Source organism: Lissotriton vulgaris, chromosome 2_1 (assembly GCF_964263255.1).
Source record: "Lissotriton vulgaris chromosome 2_1, aLisVul1.2, whole genome shotgun sequence".
Classification (NCBI taxonomy): Eukaryota; Metazoa; Chordata; class Amphibia; order Caudata; family Salamandridae; genus Lissotriton; species Lissotriton vulgaris.
This window is the reverse complement of record NC_141687.1, coordinates 2,043,315,757-2,043,333,079: the sequence shown is the minus strand read 5'-3', so window position 1 is coordinate 2,043,333,079 and position 17,323 is coordinate 2,043,315,757. Positions and strand designations below refer to the sequence as shown.

Here is a 17,323-nt window from a genome sequence, read left to right as displayed (position 1 = left end):
GCAGCCTTCATACGTTTCGGGACGTTATAAGTCAAGCAAAAAATCCAATAAATCTAGATTTTGTGAACAAAAGAATTAACTGTGTACAATGCTTGCATGAAATAGCAAATTTAATATGTAATGATTAACCATACGTTTTATTTGTAAAATAGGACCCACTGCATTCCAATGGCAGGTGGAAGGATACATCCACAAACAGTCAATAGTTTTAGGTGAGAGAGTATTATTCCTAGCCAGTAAAGCTAAAATCCGTTCTATGCATATGTCAAAATACTGTTAGCAATAGCTCTTGTAGGCCTGATCAACCCCAGAAACATGCCCTAAAATAAGCACAAGAATGCCATTGATTGTAGCATCAGGCAGAAAGATTGTTGGAATCCTCAGGCAAAAGTAAAATTTGCCATTCAGGCACTCACTATTCCCTAGCAACAAGGCCATTTTGCGGCCACATACTGTAATCTGCTACCTTCGTATGTCTATTTGTGATGGTTAGATACTGCAGGAGCTTGTACTGGTCGAAATGTAACACCAACGAGGACGTTAAGTGCATTGCCCACTTGGTCACACTTATCTGAAGAAGCACAGCTATGATCATTTCAATGTATTACATAAAATATTTACATGTAATGTGCAACATACTGAACATGTTCTTAAGCTCACTCATACTGAGTGGGATCTCCTCTACCTTCTCCTTGAGCTCGATTAAGTTGGGAGCCACAGCGCTGAGCAATCCTCACTAATCTCTGCGTGTTGATGAATTTCATGCTGCCTAAAGCTCAAAGATACACACTGGGGTCCAGAACAACTTTGACTCCAGTTTCAAACAGCCTAAAATTGTTGCTATCTAAAACAATGGAATTTTCCAGCATCCCTGCCAGGTGGGTGAAATGAGGATCTTGCAATGATAATGCCAAGTGTGCTCATTGTGATGCAAAATTGAACGCATTACTTGTAATTGAAATCCCTTGTCACATTTGCAGCGTTTGCAGATCCAAAAGCACATTTTGTGTTGGTTGTCGAAAAGTCAAATCAACAACTGTGCTGCCAGAAACATAGTTTCTTTTGGCTGCTTTGAAAAGTGGGAGATCACCACACTCTAGATCCACGGATGTCCGTCATTGGCGGAGGACAGAAGATCCATAGCAGCCTTTCAGGGTAGCCACTGCTTATATAAATGTGTTTCCATTAGATTCACTATAAATGTATCTTACTTCAAAAAACTGGCATGCACCAGGCAACCCATGAGCTACATTAGTTATCACTGTTGTAGGTTTAAAGGTCAGAAGCCGGGAGTTGTAGTGCGGCAGTAGACCTTAACAGGGGATTGAAATGCTGAAAGGCTTCTTTTAGAGTGAGAGATGTGCCCTTACAACTGGTGAGTTACTATTGTCGGAGAAAGCAGACCATAGAGATCAAATCTACTTAAATGTATTTCTATGCCTTTTCTACTGCCAAACACAACATGCCTACATCTGACTAGCCCTTTGAGCTTGAGAATCAAGCAAAATGGCAATCCCGCTACACCCTCCCCTAAGATTGGCCCTGAGTAGAAAAAAGTGCATAAAAGCAATCCAAATAATTAATAAATTCTGGGGTAATCCAGAAGTACAAATTAGCATTTCTGCTAGTCAATGATTCACTTTATGAGAGAAGATAAAAAAAATTAGACGAGAAAACACCAGCCATTTTTTCCATTAACCCTTTCTGTGCCAAGGACATAACTGTTATGTCCTCCACCATGATGGCTGTGTGTGGAGGACGTAACCGTTACGTCCTCTGCACACGTCCTGGAAATTCCTTTGCTGTTCACAGTAGTGGGGTTTGATTTGCATTGTGTTTTGACCCTTGGGAACAGGAGAAGACCTTCCCCTGCCATTTGTCTCAGGAGACCTGGGGGAATGCTGGGTGTGTGGCTCTCTTCAGATTCCAGAACTTTCAATCACAGAAATGGGAGGAGAATGTGTTCTTTTATAGTTAAAGTTTGCAACGGATTCTGGGTAATAAAATGTGGTGAGAGCCACGCAAGTCAGCCCACCCTAGATAGTCCTGGGATGACTAGGTTTCCCTGGATGACGGCTGAGCTAGGGACCAAGTTCTAAGGGAAGAAAATGGTAGTAAAGTGTTATTATAATTTTTCCAGGCCCCAGGAGCCTTCACCTGCATGGCAGGGTCCAAAAGCTATGACCGCATCCCAGGGTCTGGCCATGCCCCAGGGTGGGCACTCTCCTCCCAGGCTCCCTCCTCCGGCCTGCCACACTACCAAGGGCCCGGGACGGGGTTCCATCAGGGCCGGGGAGGCCTCCCCCATTTCACCAGCATGATAAGGTGCCTGCGGGCCCCGGGGCGGAGCTCCGTCAGGGTCCTCCTTGCAGCCCTGAGCCTGAGGCCCAGCTGAGGCTCCGAGCACCCGGGCTGCAGGGTTCCCAGAGCCTGGCCCTTTGGTCGCAACCCATGCTTTCCACTGGTGCTACCAGATGGGTGAGCCGCCCAGGAAGTTCTGATGGGGGCTCATTTGCTTCCCTGAGGCCAGCCAGGGTTCTAGGAGGATGGGTGTTTTAGAAACTGTGGTCCCCTCTGTCACTCGGTGAGCATGGATTACAAAAAAGGAGGGTAGTCTTCCTCCAGATTATTAGGGACAAGGTACCCTGGAACCCATTGTGGTCTGGCGGGTTCTGAGTCTGCGACTAGATGGCCCACGATCAGGGTCTTGGTTGGTTCTGGGATGGGGGCCCCCTATCCTGATCGCTGTCCTCAGGCATCCGCATGTCAGAGTGCCTCGGACAGGGTCCCGAGTGCCCGGGGAGGCCTTCCCTGTGCAGCCGGGTCCGCTGTGATGTTGGCAAGTATTTGAGCTAGACAATCAACCTAAAACAACTTTAGAAACATATGTGCACCCCATATCTTGCATAGACAGACATCAGACATATTATCCCTGGAATATTCTGAGAAAAAAAAAAAAATTCCATCTGAAATAACAAAAAGTCTGGCAGCCATAAAAATATTTGTTTTGCAATGCACTAAATTGCACAGTCTGTTAGCATCCTAACCGGCATTCACTCACAGAGGCATATCTGCTAATTTCAACATTTAAATAATCATGCAATCTTTATACAAAATTACCGGTTTAAATGCATGCACTAGAAGAAAATGCTGAATCGGTGATATTGATTATACCAAAGAGACAGCATAAATACATTTTTATGGTATCTAAAGATGAAGCAAATGCCAGAAATATAGATTTGGAAAAGAGAAGCCAAAATTCTGTGCTCATGAACTAACATGTTTATCTACAAGTTAGGGTAGTTCTAGCCAGAGGTGTCAGTACAGAGATATACATTAATATGAAAATAAATGTGAAATGTCCTTTTCTCTTTAATCAAAGGAGGGTGGTAAGAACTTCTACTTAGGATTAATTTACAACGCCTACATGGGTGGTGCAAAATGTGTCATGTCAACGTCACTGGTGATGTTTTGTACTTGAAATAAATAAACAAAGCATGTCACTTCCTTCACGTGACTTGTGTTCAGAATTCCAAGTTGCAATGGTAGTCCCAAAGGCTCAATTGAAGCTTCAGGCTCAGTCAGGGCTCCCGAAGGCCAGATACATTCTCTCAAAGGTCAACCTCTGTTACTCAGCATGCACAGATTAAAAGAATGAGTAATGCTGTCAGGTGAAGGGTGAGGACACCAGGACCCGAGGTCTGTGCGCTGGCTATCCATGTTACAAAAAGTCCGAGAAGGGGTACAGCAGGCCCAGCAAGACCTCCCATGCTTGCCTGGGTTAAGAAGCTGTGACCGGGCCCCAGGGCAGATCTCCATCTGGCCTCCACTGACTACCCAAGATCAGAAGCTCTGACTGGGCAATGGGTCAGAGCTCTGGCAGGCCAGGTGCTAGAACACCCCAGGCCTGGCTCCCTTGCTCGGCCTGCTGTGCCACAAAGTCCCCAGGACAGAGTACCGCAGGCATATGAAGGGCTACCCTGCCTGACCAGGTTAAAAGCTCTAACTGGGCCCACGGTCAGAGGTCTGGCAGGCCAGAGGTGGAAGCCCCTGCCCTGGGCGTCTCAAAGTGCCCAGGACAGGTTAAGGGGTGAGAGTATCATACATAATTTCAGGTAGCGTTATCCAGAGAAATTACAAAACAATTACACAAAATTACGGATAGTTACACGAACTGCATCTCTCACTCAAAAAATTACATACATGGTCTATTCGGGTAAAAATTCCATCTCAAAAATGTAATTTCAAATTTATTTCCAGTGACTCATGTTCAAAACACTGCCACTCACATTCAGATTTGCAGTTTTGCTTTTGAAAATTACTGTTTGGGTAAAAATATCTGCTTGACATGTTTGTTAAATTACTCGAATGGTGTATTTTGTGTTAAAGTTTCTCCCCGAAATGATGTAATATGGCGTGGTATCAGTAATTTTATGTAAATCTCCTTATGAACTATTATGCCAATTACTCAGGTGCAATTAAAATTTTGTTAACACATAGACAGGATCCTGCTGGCTGATGAAGCTCTGACCAACCCTGGGACCTCCAATAGACCTAGGGTGGAAGTCCTTGACCATAGGCTCTGTTTCCTGGCCTGCTGTATGCCAAAGGGCCCTGGGCAGGACCCACAGGTCCTGCAAGGCCTCCCCTTCCTGTGGGGGTTAAGGAGATACAACCAGGCCCCAGGTCAGAGCTCCAGCAACAATGGGGTGGTAGACCTCAGGCTACCTTTCCTGGGTCAAAGCTCCGTGAGCCTTCACGACAGCCCCATGCCTGAGGCCCAACCAGGGCCATGAGAATCCTGCTCAGGAAGACCCTTGACTCTCCAAGGGTGAGTGGAAGCCCATTCATGAGACATGGTACGACCAGATGGCTGTACTTCAAGCCTGGCTATCTGGTCACTCTTAGCCCGGCCATGTGGTCGCACATGCCATAGGAATGAATTGTGCACCCAGATGGTGGGGCTGACCTGAAACTCCTGATGATGGATCATTTGACTCTTCGAGCACAGCCAGGGCTTCAGGGCTATGGATGTATTTTCCCGAATGTCCCCCTCTGTCATGCTTTGTGTATTGATTAAAAGAAAGGCAGGTAAGCTACCAATGGATTAGTATATATATTGATACGGAACCCCTCCTCATATGGTTATGCTCCACAGGTCCCACAAGGGCCCACCCAGGTCTGACACAGGCCACAGGGGCCCGGTCAAAAGCTACCTTACAGCCTTGTCCAATGGGCATTTTCTTCCCGGAGTGCAGGCAGTGATGCAAAGCTGATATGTTCATGAATGGTGGCATGCTCAAGGATGGTGTAGCCAGCACTGTATTCTGACTGATTAGGCATACTTGGTCCATTTAGGGATGGAATGCTTGGCAAGCCTCAGCTGTTATTTCAAGCAAACAGCTTCCAATGTCTGACTAGAGGGTCATTCTTTTGCGGAGGCCACCAAGAAGAGTGAAGGCCAAGCAGCCTGTTAGCTTCTGCCTACCCTGTGGTCTGACCAGAGTGGATAGGGTTGGGTGATGCTAGTCCTGGATGCCACATGGCAGTCTGAGGCCCGTACGACTGTCAGTTGAGTTTCTCTACCCAGCATATTTCAGCAGCAGCTTGGAACGTCCCACTTTGGGGGATCTGGCTGCTCCGGGGAGCACCCCTGTGTCATGCTCAGGCTGCACACTGGACTGTGTCTTGCAATCTGCTGTCATAGAACAGGATGGGCCCACCAGTACCTGTGTGACTGTCCTGTCCCCCAGAGCCTTGCAGGCAAATAGGGCTCTCACTATAGGCTCCCAAGTGAAGTGATGGGCACACGGCTCCAGTAGCTGTAGCTATCTGGTTGATCCTACCAGTAGAATAGCTTGCCTCAAAGATTAAGACATGCAGGTGTAATTACACTCAGCCAGTACAGTGAAACTGTGAACAACTCTTTAAATCAGTTGTTTTTCCTCTGATGACGCCATCTGTTACTTGGATAACTGTGGTAATTCTGGAGTACATGCTGACAAGTGCTGACCTCATGGCATGCGTGCATTTAGCAGATCAAAACCAAAACAGGCTGACCTGGCCGCTTGGGTGAGTCTAGGCAATCTCCAATCAATTACACGGCCCGAGACATGATGATACATGTGCCTACCATGGTGACAACAGGTAACGGGGAATCAGGGTTTGATTTCAGAGAGGGAGACAGAGAAATGGCTACCTCATTCAAGAAAGGCAGCAGGTGTGCAAATTAGCCACTCCGGACTCTGGGAGGAAGTGATGAAAAATAACAAGACAGGGCTATTTTGCGCCCTGCAATTGGAATGAGTGTACTTTAAATCATTTAACAAGTATCCATTGGAGGGCAAATCTGGTGCCAGTAGCTGTGGTAATTCCAGCTCCAGTAGCATATATTAATGTTGTTGCAGTTAAAAATCTCATATGTGGAATTTGGGATTGAGATGGCACCTGTATTAGACCCTACCTCTCTGCACCCTCTTGATGCTCTTGACTGAGTGTCCTGGGGGTCCGAAGCGTTTATTTTGAAACAATTAGAATGTTCAAATCAGGCAGGCCACCTGAATACTTCAGCTAGGAATTATGGAATAGGACACTGGTTCTATTTTGTTGTTTTTCAGAACTGGGGTCATGATTTAAAAAAATGGACGAGGCCATTCATATTGTGTTGCCAGAGGTGAACTTCTTAGACCGGCACAGGACAAACTAAAGCAAAAGCATTTTCTAAGAAGGTTTTCATTAATCAAGAATGAAAGTCGGAGTCTTGAAGATGATCAGATACCATCGTAGTTCCAGCCAGAAACAATGCCGACTAACAATCCGGTGGCAATATTTCCATGACACGCCGAGCACCACTCAGAAAACCAAAGTCATTGGGTTCTGGGGGGTATTGTGGTTACAAACCCAAAACCTAAAGTTTTTGACAGAAGTACACCAAAAGGAGTGGAGTCTGTGGCTTAGTTTGACTTAACATGAGAAACCTCACTCAAACACAGAAATAATTGACAAATTGATAGCTTTTTCTGTGGTGGTGGGGTGGTGCATAGCCCTCATTTCGTAGAGTGAATTGTTTGGTTGATTATGATAATGAACAAGACTCCTCCGTGCTAATTTGTTACGTGACCCGCAGCAGTCAGCGTTAAACCACACGAGGTCGAGCAATAACAGGTCTGTGATACCCTTGGATGGTCTGGCTACACATGTGATAAACTGAACTGATCAGCATGTGTCTACCCTTCACCTACAGGTTCGGGTAACCTGCTGAATCCAATTTGAGATAGGGATTTGGGATTGCAATTATTTCCCATGAACAAGTGAGGGTCATAACCTCAAGTTAGGAAGAGTGGACAGAGTGACTGATGTTGCCAAACCAAACCCTTATCTGTGTCCCAGATGGACCCCAAAGCAGAGGACCTAGCCTTCCTCTCTTGAGCCCTCACTGGTGGAGTGGCCTGCAATTGACGGCATTTAGTAAAGGACCAGGAGCTGGGCAGGATCCTCAACCTCAGGTAACCCCCCCCCGACACCACTGGAAGTGGCATGATGTGACAGACAGCTCTTGCAAAATGGAACCAATGCTCTGCCAGCACGCATGTGGGAGTATATGAATTGCAGTGCCTTCATGGGCTGGGCCCCCCCTAAAGATCCTGCCACCTGGGCTCTCCCATCCCCGATCTCAGCCAGTCTGTGTTTTGAGTGACTGAGGAGTGGTCTCCCTTGGGCAGAAGGGCAGCCTGGATGAGAAGGAGCTGGGGCCAGGAAGGAACCCTGCCTCCTCTCAGTGGAGATGCCCTGCCCATTGTGAACTGCTGCAAGGGGTGGAAGAAAAAGCAGCCTGCGGTTGCTTGAGCTTCTATTTGTATTCAGGAAGTGGGTGAGTCGCTTTGACGGTGTATGTGAACCTGGCTCTTCTCTCCTCTATGCCTCCCACGTGGGCCAGGGGGAGGTCCCGCCTGTAGGCATGGCTCGGCATTGGATCTGAACTAGGGACTCTTGACATGGAGGAGTCCAGCCCTGTCTGATGTGCAGGTTGGGCAAACCTCTGTTATTGTAAGGTACCTGATGGCCTGGCCCAGTGTGGCTAGACTGGGGTTCCAAGACTGTCCACCACTTCAGTGGAAGTCTCTCTCTTGCCCACCTGCTAAGGTGGCAAAGTGGGGCTCCCAGGCTGAGCACCTGGTAACACGCTTTCATTTGTAAAGGTTGACTTCCAGAGGTCAAATCCCTGATCACCTATCACAGTTTCACTGCAGAAGTATGCCTCTGGGTGCCTGCCTTTCACTACTGTGGTGAGGGTAGGTAGGTGCCGGTCTACCCCTGGTATGAAAAAGCTGGTGATTCTCGCTGTGTGTGGTTATCTGTCATGTCACACATCTGCCTGTGAACACTGCCTTGGGTGCCCATCTCCATGGCAGGACTGAGAAGGCCTCCTGCTTGACTGCGGTTGCCGGTTTCCAAGCTGGCCCTGCAGGCTTTAGTTCCTAATCTGCAGAAAGGTGTGCTGCAATGATGCTCTGGTGAATGAGGGTCCTCCCCTTCTGCTACCCAGGAATCGGTCCAGATTTGGCATCCACCTACGACCTCAGATCAGACATAGTGACTCACTGAAATTACGTATGTTCATAGGTGGACAAACAAAACGAACTAGGATTACTTCAGTAACAGTAACTGAAGAGCCCAGCGCTGAATCCCCACCTGATGGAGCATGAAGGAAATGTGACATACGGAAGCACGATTCCATGGCATCCCTTCTTATCGAGGCTCAGCCCACATATGGTGTAAGGATAGTAGTGGCCCCCAGCACGCTGGGATTGGGTCTTCTTGGAGTCACGTTACTTGGGGGGGAAAAAACACAGCAGATGCTAAACTCTATCCAAGGCTAAATACAGGCATGAGAACCATAAGCAAGAGGTACTGTAAGGGAAAGTTAAAAAGAACTTTAAAGAGAGAGTCGAAGAAGACGTGAAATTATTGAGAGGTAATTTAGTGGGGTTGGTGCAGTCTGTCCAAAGGATTCAACATGGCAGGAAAGCCGGCAACTTTGTGAGCAGATACCCTCCTCGGGCATACTCAGGCCCGCAGCTTTCTCTCTGACAGTGCACCGCAACCGGCTCAGGACGTGTCAGAAAAGTTACCACAAGGATAACTGGCTTGTGAAGTCCAAGAGTTTAAAGTAGCATTGATTTGTGATCCTTTGATATCGGCTCTTCCTGTCGTTGTGAAGCAGAAATCACCAAGCATTGGATTGTGCACTCCCTAACAGGGAACATGAGCTGGGTTTAGACCATTGTGAAACTGGTTAGTTTTACCCTACTGATAATGTATTGTTGCAATAGTATTCCTGCTCAGTATGAGAAGGACCAAAGCTTCTCCACCCTCTAGGCAAAGTCTAAATTTCTTATAAATAAGAAGATATAATTGAGATTTCACTTCATTTCGGGGATGAAGAATTAGGGCGAAAAGCAGAGATGGTCATTAGACACATTAGGTATGACATAGGTTTCAGACAAGTAGTCACCCTAAAGCCTGCACAGACTCCCATGCCTACATATAAATAAAACTGGGAAGCATTAGTCTAGGCATGATTGAGGAAGTAGGGTGCTCTCAAATGAAGGTACCCTAACATGCAGTCTTAGAGAGAAACAAGAAACAAAGGCATGCCACATAAAGCAGAACAGCTTAAGTCCGTTTATGGGACATACAAGTATGTCATAAACAGTAGAATACACTTACATGACACATTCATTCCGAGAGACTGCAGTATCTACACATTGTTTTGAGCTATAAATAACATGGCTGATTCACAGTGGCTCGTGTTTACATGTGGTAACTGAAGGTTTGGACCTCTATTTTAAACTTGTAGGCTATCCCGAGGTCAAATACACTCTCCCACTGTAAAACCTGGTCAAAGCACTAAGTATTGTGTGTGAGGGATTCCATGTAGGGATCAAAAGGGTATCTTTTCCTTATCATTTAGAGATCTGTTCATCACATGGGCTTATAGTCCTCTTGAACACATGTTGTAAGCATGCCTCTAAGTGGGGTATCCACTACCCTTTACAAATCTCTAATGATTTGTGAGAAGGCATCCACCTCGATAGTCCTGCATCCCAGAAAACAGGAAATGTGAACTCTTCTCCCGATCATGCACACCAATAAGACATTTTACTGAACAGGGATCTTGTTGTCATTCCCAAAAGATTAAAGGTAGCGCTCTACAAAAGTGTTATGGAAGAGCTATTGCATCCCTGAAATATTACGATGTAAGCTGTTATGCTGTAGAATGTATATAGCGGTTACTACAAAGCACACCGATTTGCATCGGGTTCCCAGATACTATTTTGACTGCATGGTTGGCAGAGTTTTTGGGTAGTTTGGCCAGTATGGGAGATGTTGATCGAGGTGTGTGACAATTAGAGATGTGCTTCAATCATGGTGCAGCAAACCGGTAACTTTGCATATGTTGATGCAGAGAGTCCAAGAGTAGGTGTGAGGATAAAACATGGAAATACTGCCACTATTTTGAAAAAAATCAGCTGACACCGTCTATTCCATAACCTAACTAACATGTACAGACAGGGGTACATCACTCCCCAAAACTAACCAATGTACACAGAGGGATAAATGGCATCCTCATTTGGTAAAACACAGTTTGCTGGCAAGATTATGATTTTAATACCGCCATGCTATATTTTAAAGCAGATTAACTAATTTTACATGTAAAAAAACACTGCTAAAATGTGTTAAGTGAAGAAATACAATATTAGTCTAAACTCTAGCGACATTCTCACAAAAGAGAACAAGATGAACATCTGTGTGGGGGAGGAGTGCACTGCAAGTTGGTGGGCGTTCTTTGAATACGCTTATGTGAGTGGGAAAAACATGTTTATTTGTTGGAGTGGAAACAGTTTGTAATGACAAGGGAGAAGAAATATTTAGACAGAAATGTAATAGCACCCAGAGGAAATTTGCTCATTGTTCCCACCGAAAAAATGCTATCACATCAAAATATCATATACTTGTGGTCTTGAAAGCAAAAACCTATAGAAATCCTTGCTGCTTTTTTAATGGTTGGCCATCGAAAAGACATGAAAGTCTACATCTAATACGCGTGCCCCACGCACAATGTCGGATATCTAAAAAAACAAAATCGTTTTTGGGACACATTTTTATCATTTCAGTTTTTGGATTTCGGTATACAGTTTTTTAAATGTTCTTCGCAGGCTTTATTTTTTTGTTTTCAGTCGGATCGCATGTTTATCCTTGTATTTGTTAGTCAGAATGCACCAATTTTTGATTTGGCTGGGGGTGTGAGATGATTATTAGCACATGTGACCGCCCAACAAGGAGAGGGCTAACTACTTTAAATTCGTCTTCCAGTTTTTAAGACGTTTTATTTATTTTATCAAAAGGAAGTTACTTTTGAATATGTGTCTCAGGTTTTATGCATTTTCTCCTTGTTGGACCGTCTTGCGTTTGAATCCATGACACTACAAATTTCCTCCTTCAAAAATCTTCAAACGAGCTTACATAAGATGCAAATAAAAGACTACATTAAATGTAGACATGCAAATGAAGCAAACTATGTTTATGTTTGTGCAATAACCTATGGTATTAACATTTGAATAGGCTGCAATAGCTGCCTACAAAATCATGTTCGTGCTACTAAAACTTTGGATCAAACCTTAATTACAAATAAAATCATGCAAAATAATATCGTTTTAACTTTACCACCACATCATCCTGGGAATTAAAACTTCTGGTTGTTTAGCATAGAGATTCAAATTAGGAAACTAATAAATCCAGTTTAAAAACAGATCCTACTGCTTGTTGCACCACCAAGTCTATAACTCCTGGCACCTCCAGGAAATAGAAATGCAGACTTGTATAACTCCTGCCTCTTACATTAAACAGAAATACAGAATTGTATTGCTTTGAATATCGATTTACATTTCATTAATGCATTTTAGCAGAAAACGCTTCTTCTTGCATATGCACATGCATATCAAAAACAAAATGTATTAAATAGGGAGTGCATTTCAGAAAGTGCTTGCACATCTAATAGAATTAGGAGCATCCAACTGCAGCACACAGGCTGCAAAATCCCTTCGTCTTTGCTAATACTCCTACCCTCTGAGGCAAGCAGAGCAGTTGAGGCGGCCGAGTTTTGAGTCTAAACACCAACTTCCTGCTGAAGAAAGTGGAAATAATTTGAGCTGTCACAACCTATTACTAAAGGGGAAGGAACATCTTCTAATGATAGTTAAAGAGTTCAATAATCTAGGAAAGGGAGAAGCTTGCCATTTTAAATGTGATACTCCTTGAAAGCCATGGAATCCTGTCAAAAATGGATTCCCAGATGCCTAGTGCACCACAACTTGAAGGCGCTTATGTAAAATGAATTAACTATGGATAAAGATTATTTGTAGAGTGGTACAAAGTAAGTTTCCTTGTGGTATTATTCATTAAAGCTTCCAAGCACTGAAAACCCCCTTGGAAACACTAGAAGAAAGCTACACTAATCTGATGGAGCTGCTGTGGCTGATAATGGCGGGTGGGCTTCTTGAATCCAGGAGCCCACTATATTGCAATCAGCATAACAGTAGCAAGTTCATTTTTTATAAACATCAGTTGATGTGTTATTATTCTGCATATTATTCTTGGTGTGGAGCCCTTCTTTTAATGTCTTTGTTAGCCTCCTAACCCACTTGTTAGTAAAATTAATACTACATCCAGTATCAATTTTCCTTCCAGTATCAGAACTGTGGTATCATCGGAAATCACTACTCACCGAAGGCCACCCAAAATTACAGCCCAATAAGAGTAGCAGCCATTTCTCATCTGAGCCTTGTGTCAAAGCCCAAGCCCTCTTAGTGCCAACCCCATGAGTGCATCAAGGGATACGGGGTAGTCCCTTAAGCGTGCACCATGAGCAACCATAAATGTTTAGCTTGTTTCTCAGGCGGGCACCCCTGAGAACTGCCAAGTCGCAAGATGCCAGGTCTAAATAGGGTGGGTAAGACATTTACAATTTGGTGGTGTTCTGATGAACTGTAGTATGCTGTTCTCAAACATGCCATTGTTTAAACTTACTTTTGGTAATAGGGTCAAACACTGTTATTCTGTCACTTCTGGTTAAAACTTTATGGTATGCTTTTATCAGGCTTCTTAAACATAAAACTAGTTATCTGTAACTAAGCTGAACCAACTTATTTTATAATGCATGTTTCCATTTACTCAAAACTTCTAAAATTACTGGAATTTCTAATACGTTTTTTCTAATGAGTGCAATTTTGGTTCCAATTTACTTTCCAGGATAGAGGATGTAGCCTAACGGCTAGAGGGGTCGACCTCCAAGCTGGGGAACTTGGTTTGAGTCTCGGTAAGAGACGCTCAACATCCTGTGATTCTGGGGAAATCACTTAATGTCTATGTGCCTAACAGAATGAATGTGTCCCTCTGTAATGCAACTGGTGCTCATGTAAAGTGGTCTGATATTTTCGGGTCAAGTTCACGCTATAGAAAAGTCTCAAAAAATAAAAAAAAATGTTTTTACTTATTTCTACTTTTAAACCTTTTACCTGATTCTGATAATACAGATGGCAAATAATTTGCTTTTACTGTCACTTAAATTCATTTTTAAAGTTATGAAGTAGGGGACAACATTAAATATTTGTACTTAGATAATGTAAGCTGTTTAAAGATGTGTAAAGGGGCCTGGTTTGCTGCCAATAGACCCCAATACAATACATCACATACCTTTTACATTCATTTTTCTTATTTATTTAGTATTTATGCATCATACGACCACATAACCTTTCTGCCAACTGTGTTTTGTATCACACAACCACATCACCTATCTGTCACGTTGGTTTACGTAATAATTAGACATTTTAACGCCTAAGAACATTGCTAGCAAATGTATTTGTAAAATATTGCACATGACATTTGTTGACATTCAACATGCTTATGTAATTGTGATCAACCCTGTAGCTGGAAAGATATGGGAAAAAATCTAAGAACCTAAATCATTGTTCTACCTAAATCTGTGTGCTTTGGCAACTAACTAGAATACCTCACTCGATGCCTTACATGGGAAATCGGAAAGCTTACCAGTGCATCCAGTTGTTCCTTTTTTGCCTGAGTATCCACGATCACAGTGGCAAATGAAGGAGCCTTTAGTATTCTCACAGGTCCCACTTAGACAGATGTTAGGATTGAGGTCACATTCATTAACATCTGGAAAAATAAATGATACAGCGTTACACATTAAGGATATTTAGTCATGTGAAAGATGGGCCTGGAAATTGATGGATCGATTGTTTATACACACTTCAATGACATGTAATATTTACTATGAAATGCAGACACCTCTGCCTACTTTGTAACATGGGACTTAAGGTGTTAGTTAGAGTTTAGCAGATATGGGATATCTGCCAAAAATTGGTGGATGTGTCATCCTCTCTATGTATAGTGTACGTATGAGTACCCAACTTAAACAGGGAGGATGGGACATCCTCCAGTTTTTGCACCTATCAAATTGAATGAGGCCCTTAAAGTTGAAGATATTTTGTCACATTTCTTTCTCCCTGCTACTTACAAAACAGATGTATGTGGAGTAATCGTGGCATATCCAGTTGTCTACAGCCAAGTACTGTAGAGTCATATGGCCACCCACTCCTCTGAGATACCAGGGCTGTGGGTGTCAGGGATTTGTTCTGCTTCTGTCAACATCCAGTGATTCATGTTATCATTATCCAGGTGCCATTACTGAGACATTACTGTAAAGGAACAATTGTTGGCTCGAAGATAGAGTCTATCTTGGACCGCTTTCAAGAGGGAAATTTGTGCCTGGAGGAAGATTGAATTGTCTCGGCAGATGTTTCACTGTTATTCTTGACTCCACAGAAGCACACATTTTCACACTTCTATCTGACCTCACATATTTAGTTAATGTATTGGAAGTGTGTGTAGACACACTCTCACAAAGGAACTCCATCTTGTCAAGTAGGCACAGACTCTACTGATCCGCCACTTCTGTAAACATGTAAGTTACTGTGTGATGCTTTTCACTTCTAGGCACTGGGAACCATACACTATTTTTCCTTTAATTGTTGGTGTTTGAGTCAAATTATAAATTAGAGCTGGTCTGGGGTACTTCACGGACAAATGAAAAAGAGTTGTGCCTGTGCAGAAATAACACTGTTTTCAATGAGAGAGTTTTAAGTAATCTAATAGTATCAAATAATGATGTCTGAGGAAGGATTGCAGAAGAGACAATAAGCAAACTTCAGTATCTTCAGGAAAAGCTCCTCTATCTTTGGGTAACAAGTTAGTCAGTTTAGTCCTTGCCATTCATGTTACCATCCATCACTGACAGCAGTCCCAAGAAGCTTCATCTAGAGCTGACATGGCCCCGCTCATCAGATGAGATATTACATACAACCTGTTCCCTCTGTGAATTTTGAAGATCAGTGCAGCTCATCTTAGAGTTATTGCTACTGGACATTTCACAACTTCAAAGTCAATGCAACACCAGAGCTGGCATCTGTAGCATTACATTGCACTAGGCAATAACAACTGCACATTTTAATTACTGTTTATTTTATCAGTAACTTTAGCAGCAATTTAAATCAATGAAAATGTACACTCCACGCTGATCAACACTGCTGAGCGGACAGAACGCCAAGAGTATAAACTACTCAGGCGAAAATGTAAATGTCACCCCTGGTTACTACATAACCACTAAATAGCAATACAGATTTAGAGCCTGGTTCTCCTCAATGAGTTAACCACCCAGTAATGATTTCAATCCATTGACTCTACTGTGAAATGTCCTTATCTCAAAGGTGAACCTTTATGGGTTGTGACAGATTCCTATCAAATGACCCATTCCGTTTTCACAATGATGTAGATAAAATGTAGCATTTTGGCCAAATGTACTTTTCATTTGTTCTGCATTAATGGTTTTGCCTTAAACTATTCTCTTTTATCCGAGTTACTGTGCACAGGAAGCAAGAGAGGTCTTCTACGCACCTGCTAACTGTTCCTAAACCAGCAGATGTGAAATAGGAATAAAAAGCATAAATATAATGTGTCATTTTCTACGGTAAAGATTTACACCTGGTGTATCAAAAAAAAGCTTGGCAAAAGAACCTCCTTCTATATAGATGTATAAAAAAAACAAAGGTTGAAATGACGCAACTGAAATTCACCAGTTATAGTTACAGTTATAGAACCCCACCATGCACAGTATTGTCATCAATTATGTAATTTCAGGTGTCATCAGTAATGTTATCAATGATGGCATAGAACATGTCATCAGTGATGTAAAATGTAAGGTCATAAGCAGTTATTTTAAATAAATATAACTAGTGAATTTCGGTGTTTTCTTTTAGTTTAAGAAGTTATGTTGAGACTGACAATTTCACATAACTATAATGTCATACATGCATATCTATAAATATTATGTGTGTATCTCTATATATTTGAACGTCATGCATGTTCGATTGATTATACATTAGGTACATGCTGCTAAATATATGTAATAAAGTGTCATCCAATGTGTCGGATAAAAATGTCATATGAGTATAGCCATCTTTGAATAGACAATTGAATTTAAATGCTGTGTAGGTAGACGCTTTAGGAAATGCCAGGTGTTACCTACCTATACAAGTACGCATGTCATCAGATGCCATGAATCCATCGTAGCACAGGCATCGGTATTCTCCAGGTATATTGGTGCACTGGCCTCCATCACAGATATTGGGATTGTTCTCGCATTCATCAATATCTACAGCAGATCAAGCAAATAAGAATAAGAAAAATGCATAATAATGCAATTATACAAGACGGGTAGGTTTACTTCCATGCTCTACAGTATACAGCTCTGTTTCTAATTACACAATTTTCTATCCTTGAAATATCAATAGGAAAATCCAACAAACAAAGACAAACATTGCTGTCCTCGTGAGAAATGGGTGTAACCGGATAACATTTTAGTCAATTAGTCAGTTGTGGTTTGGGACAGAATGCAGCTGTACAGAACAATTATCTTCATCACTAAGGTGGAATGCATCCAAAACTGTCAATCATGCATAACATGTTGGGCTTCCCTGAGTTGAACACATAGTGCTGTAGGCATTAGGAAGGTTGCCACTATTTAGAATCACTTAATGCTGGGGCTTAGAGTTCTGCTCAACAACCACATTTCTATGTCATTAACAGGAAAGGGGATAAAGATTAATAGCAAGAGGTGGAAGCTTTCCAATAGCTGAGTCTAAAACACCAAACACTACTCTTTGAATATCAACAATCTGGTTTCCTT

At 42.9% G+C, this 17,323-nt stretch overlaps 1 protein-coding gene and 1 pseudogene across 1 annotated transcript in view; one reads left to right on the top strand and one right to left on the bottom strand.

The window, feature by feature from the left end:
* Positions 1–17,323, bottom strand: part of FBN1 (fibrillin 1) — a 622,956-nt gene that overhangs the window by 160,756 nt on the left and 444,877 nt on the right. Inside the window, exons 30-31 of the mRNA XM_086958277.1 lie at positions 16,664–16,789; positions 14,110–14,235 (exon numbers count right to left, since the gene is read on the bottom strand). Coding sequence (XP_086814403.1) covers positions 14,110–14,235; positions 16,664–16,789 — 252 coding nt within the window. The remainder of the gene's footprint in view (positions 1–14,109; positions 14,236–16,663; positions 16,790–17,323) is intronic.
* Positions 5,833–6,879, top strand: LOC147733714 (18S ribosomal RNA; annotated as a pseudogene).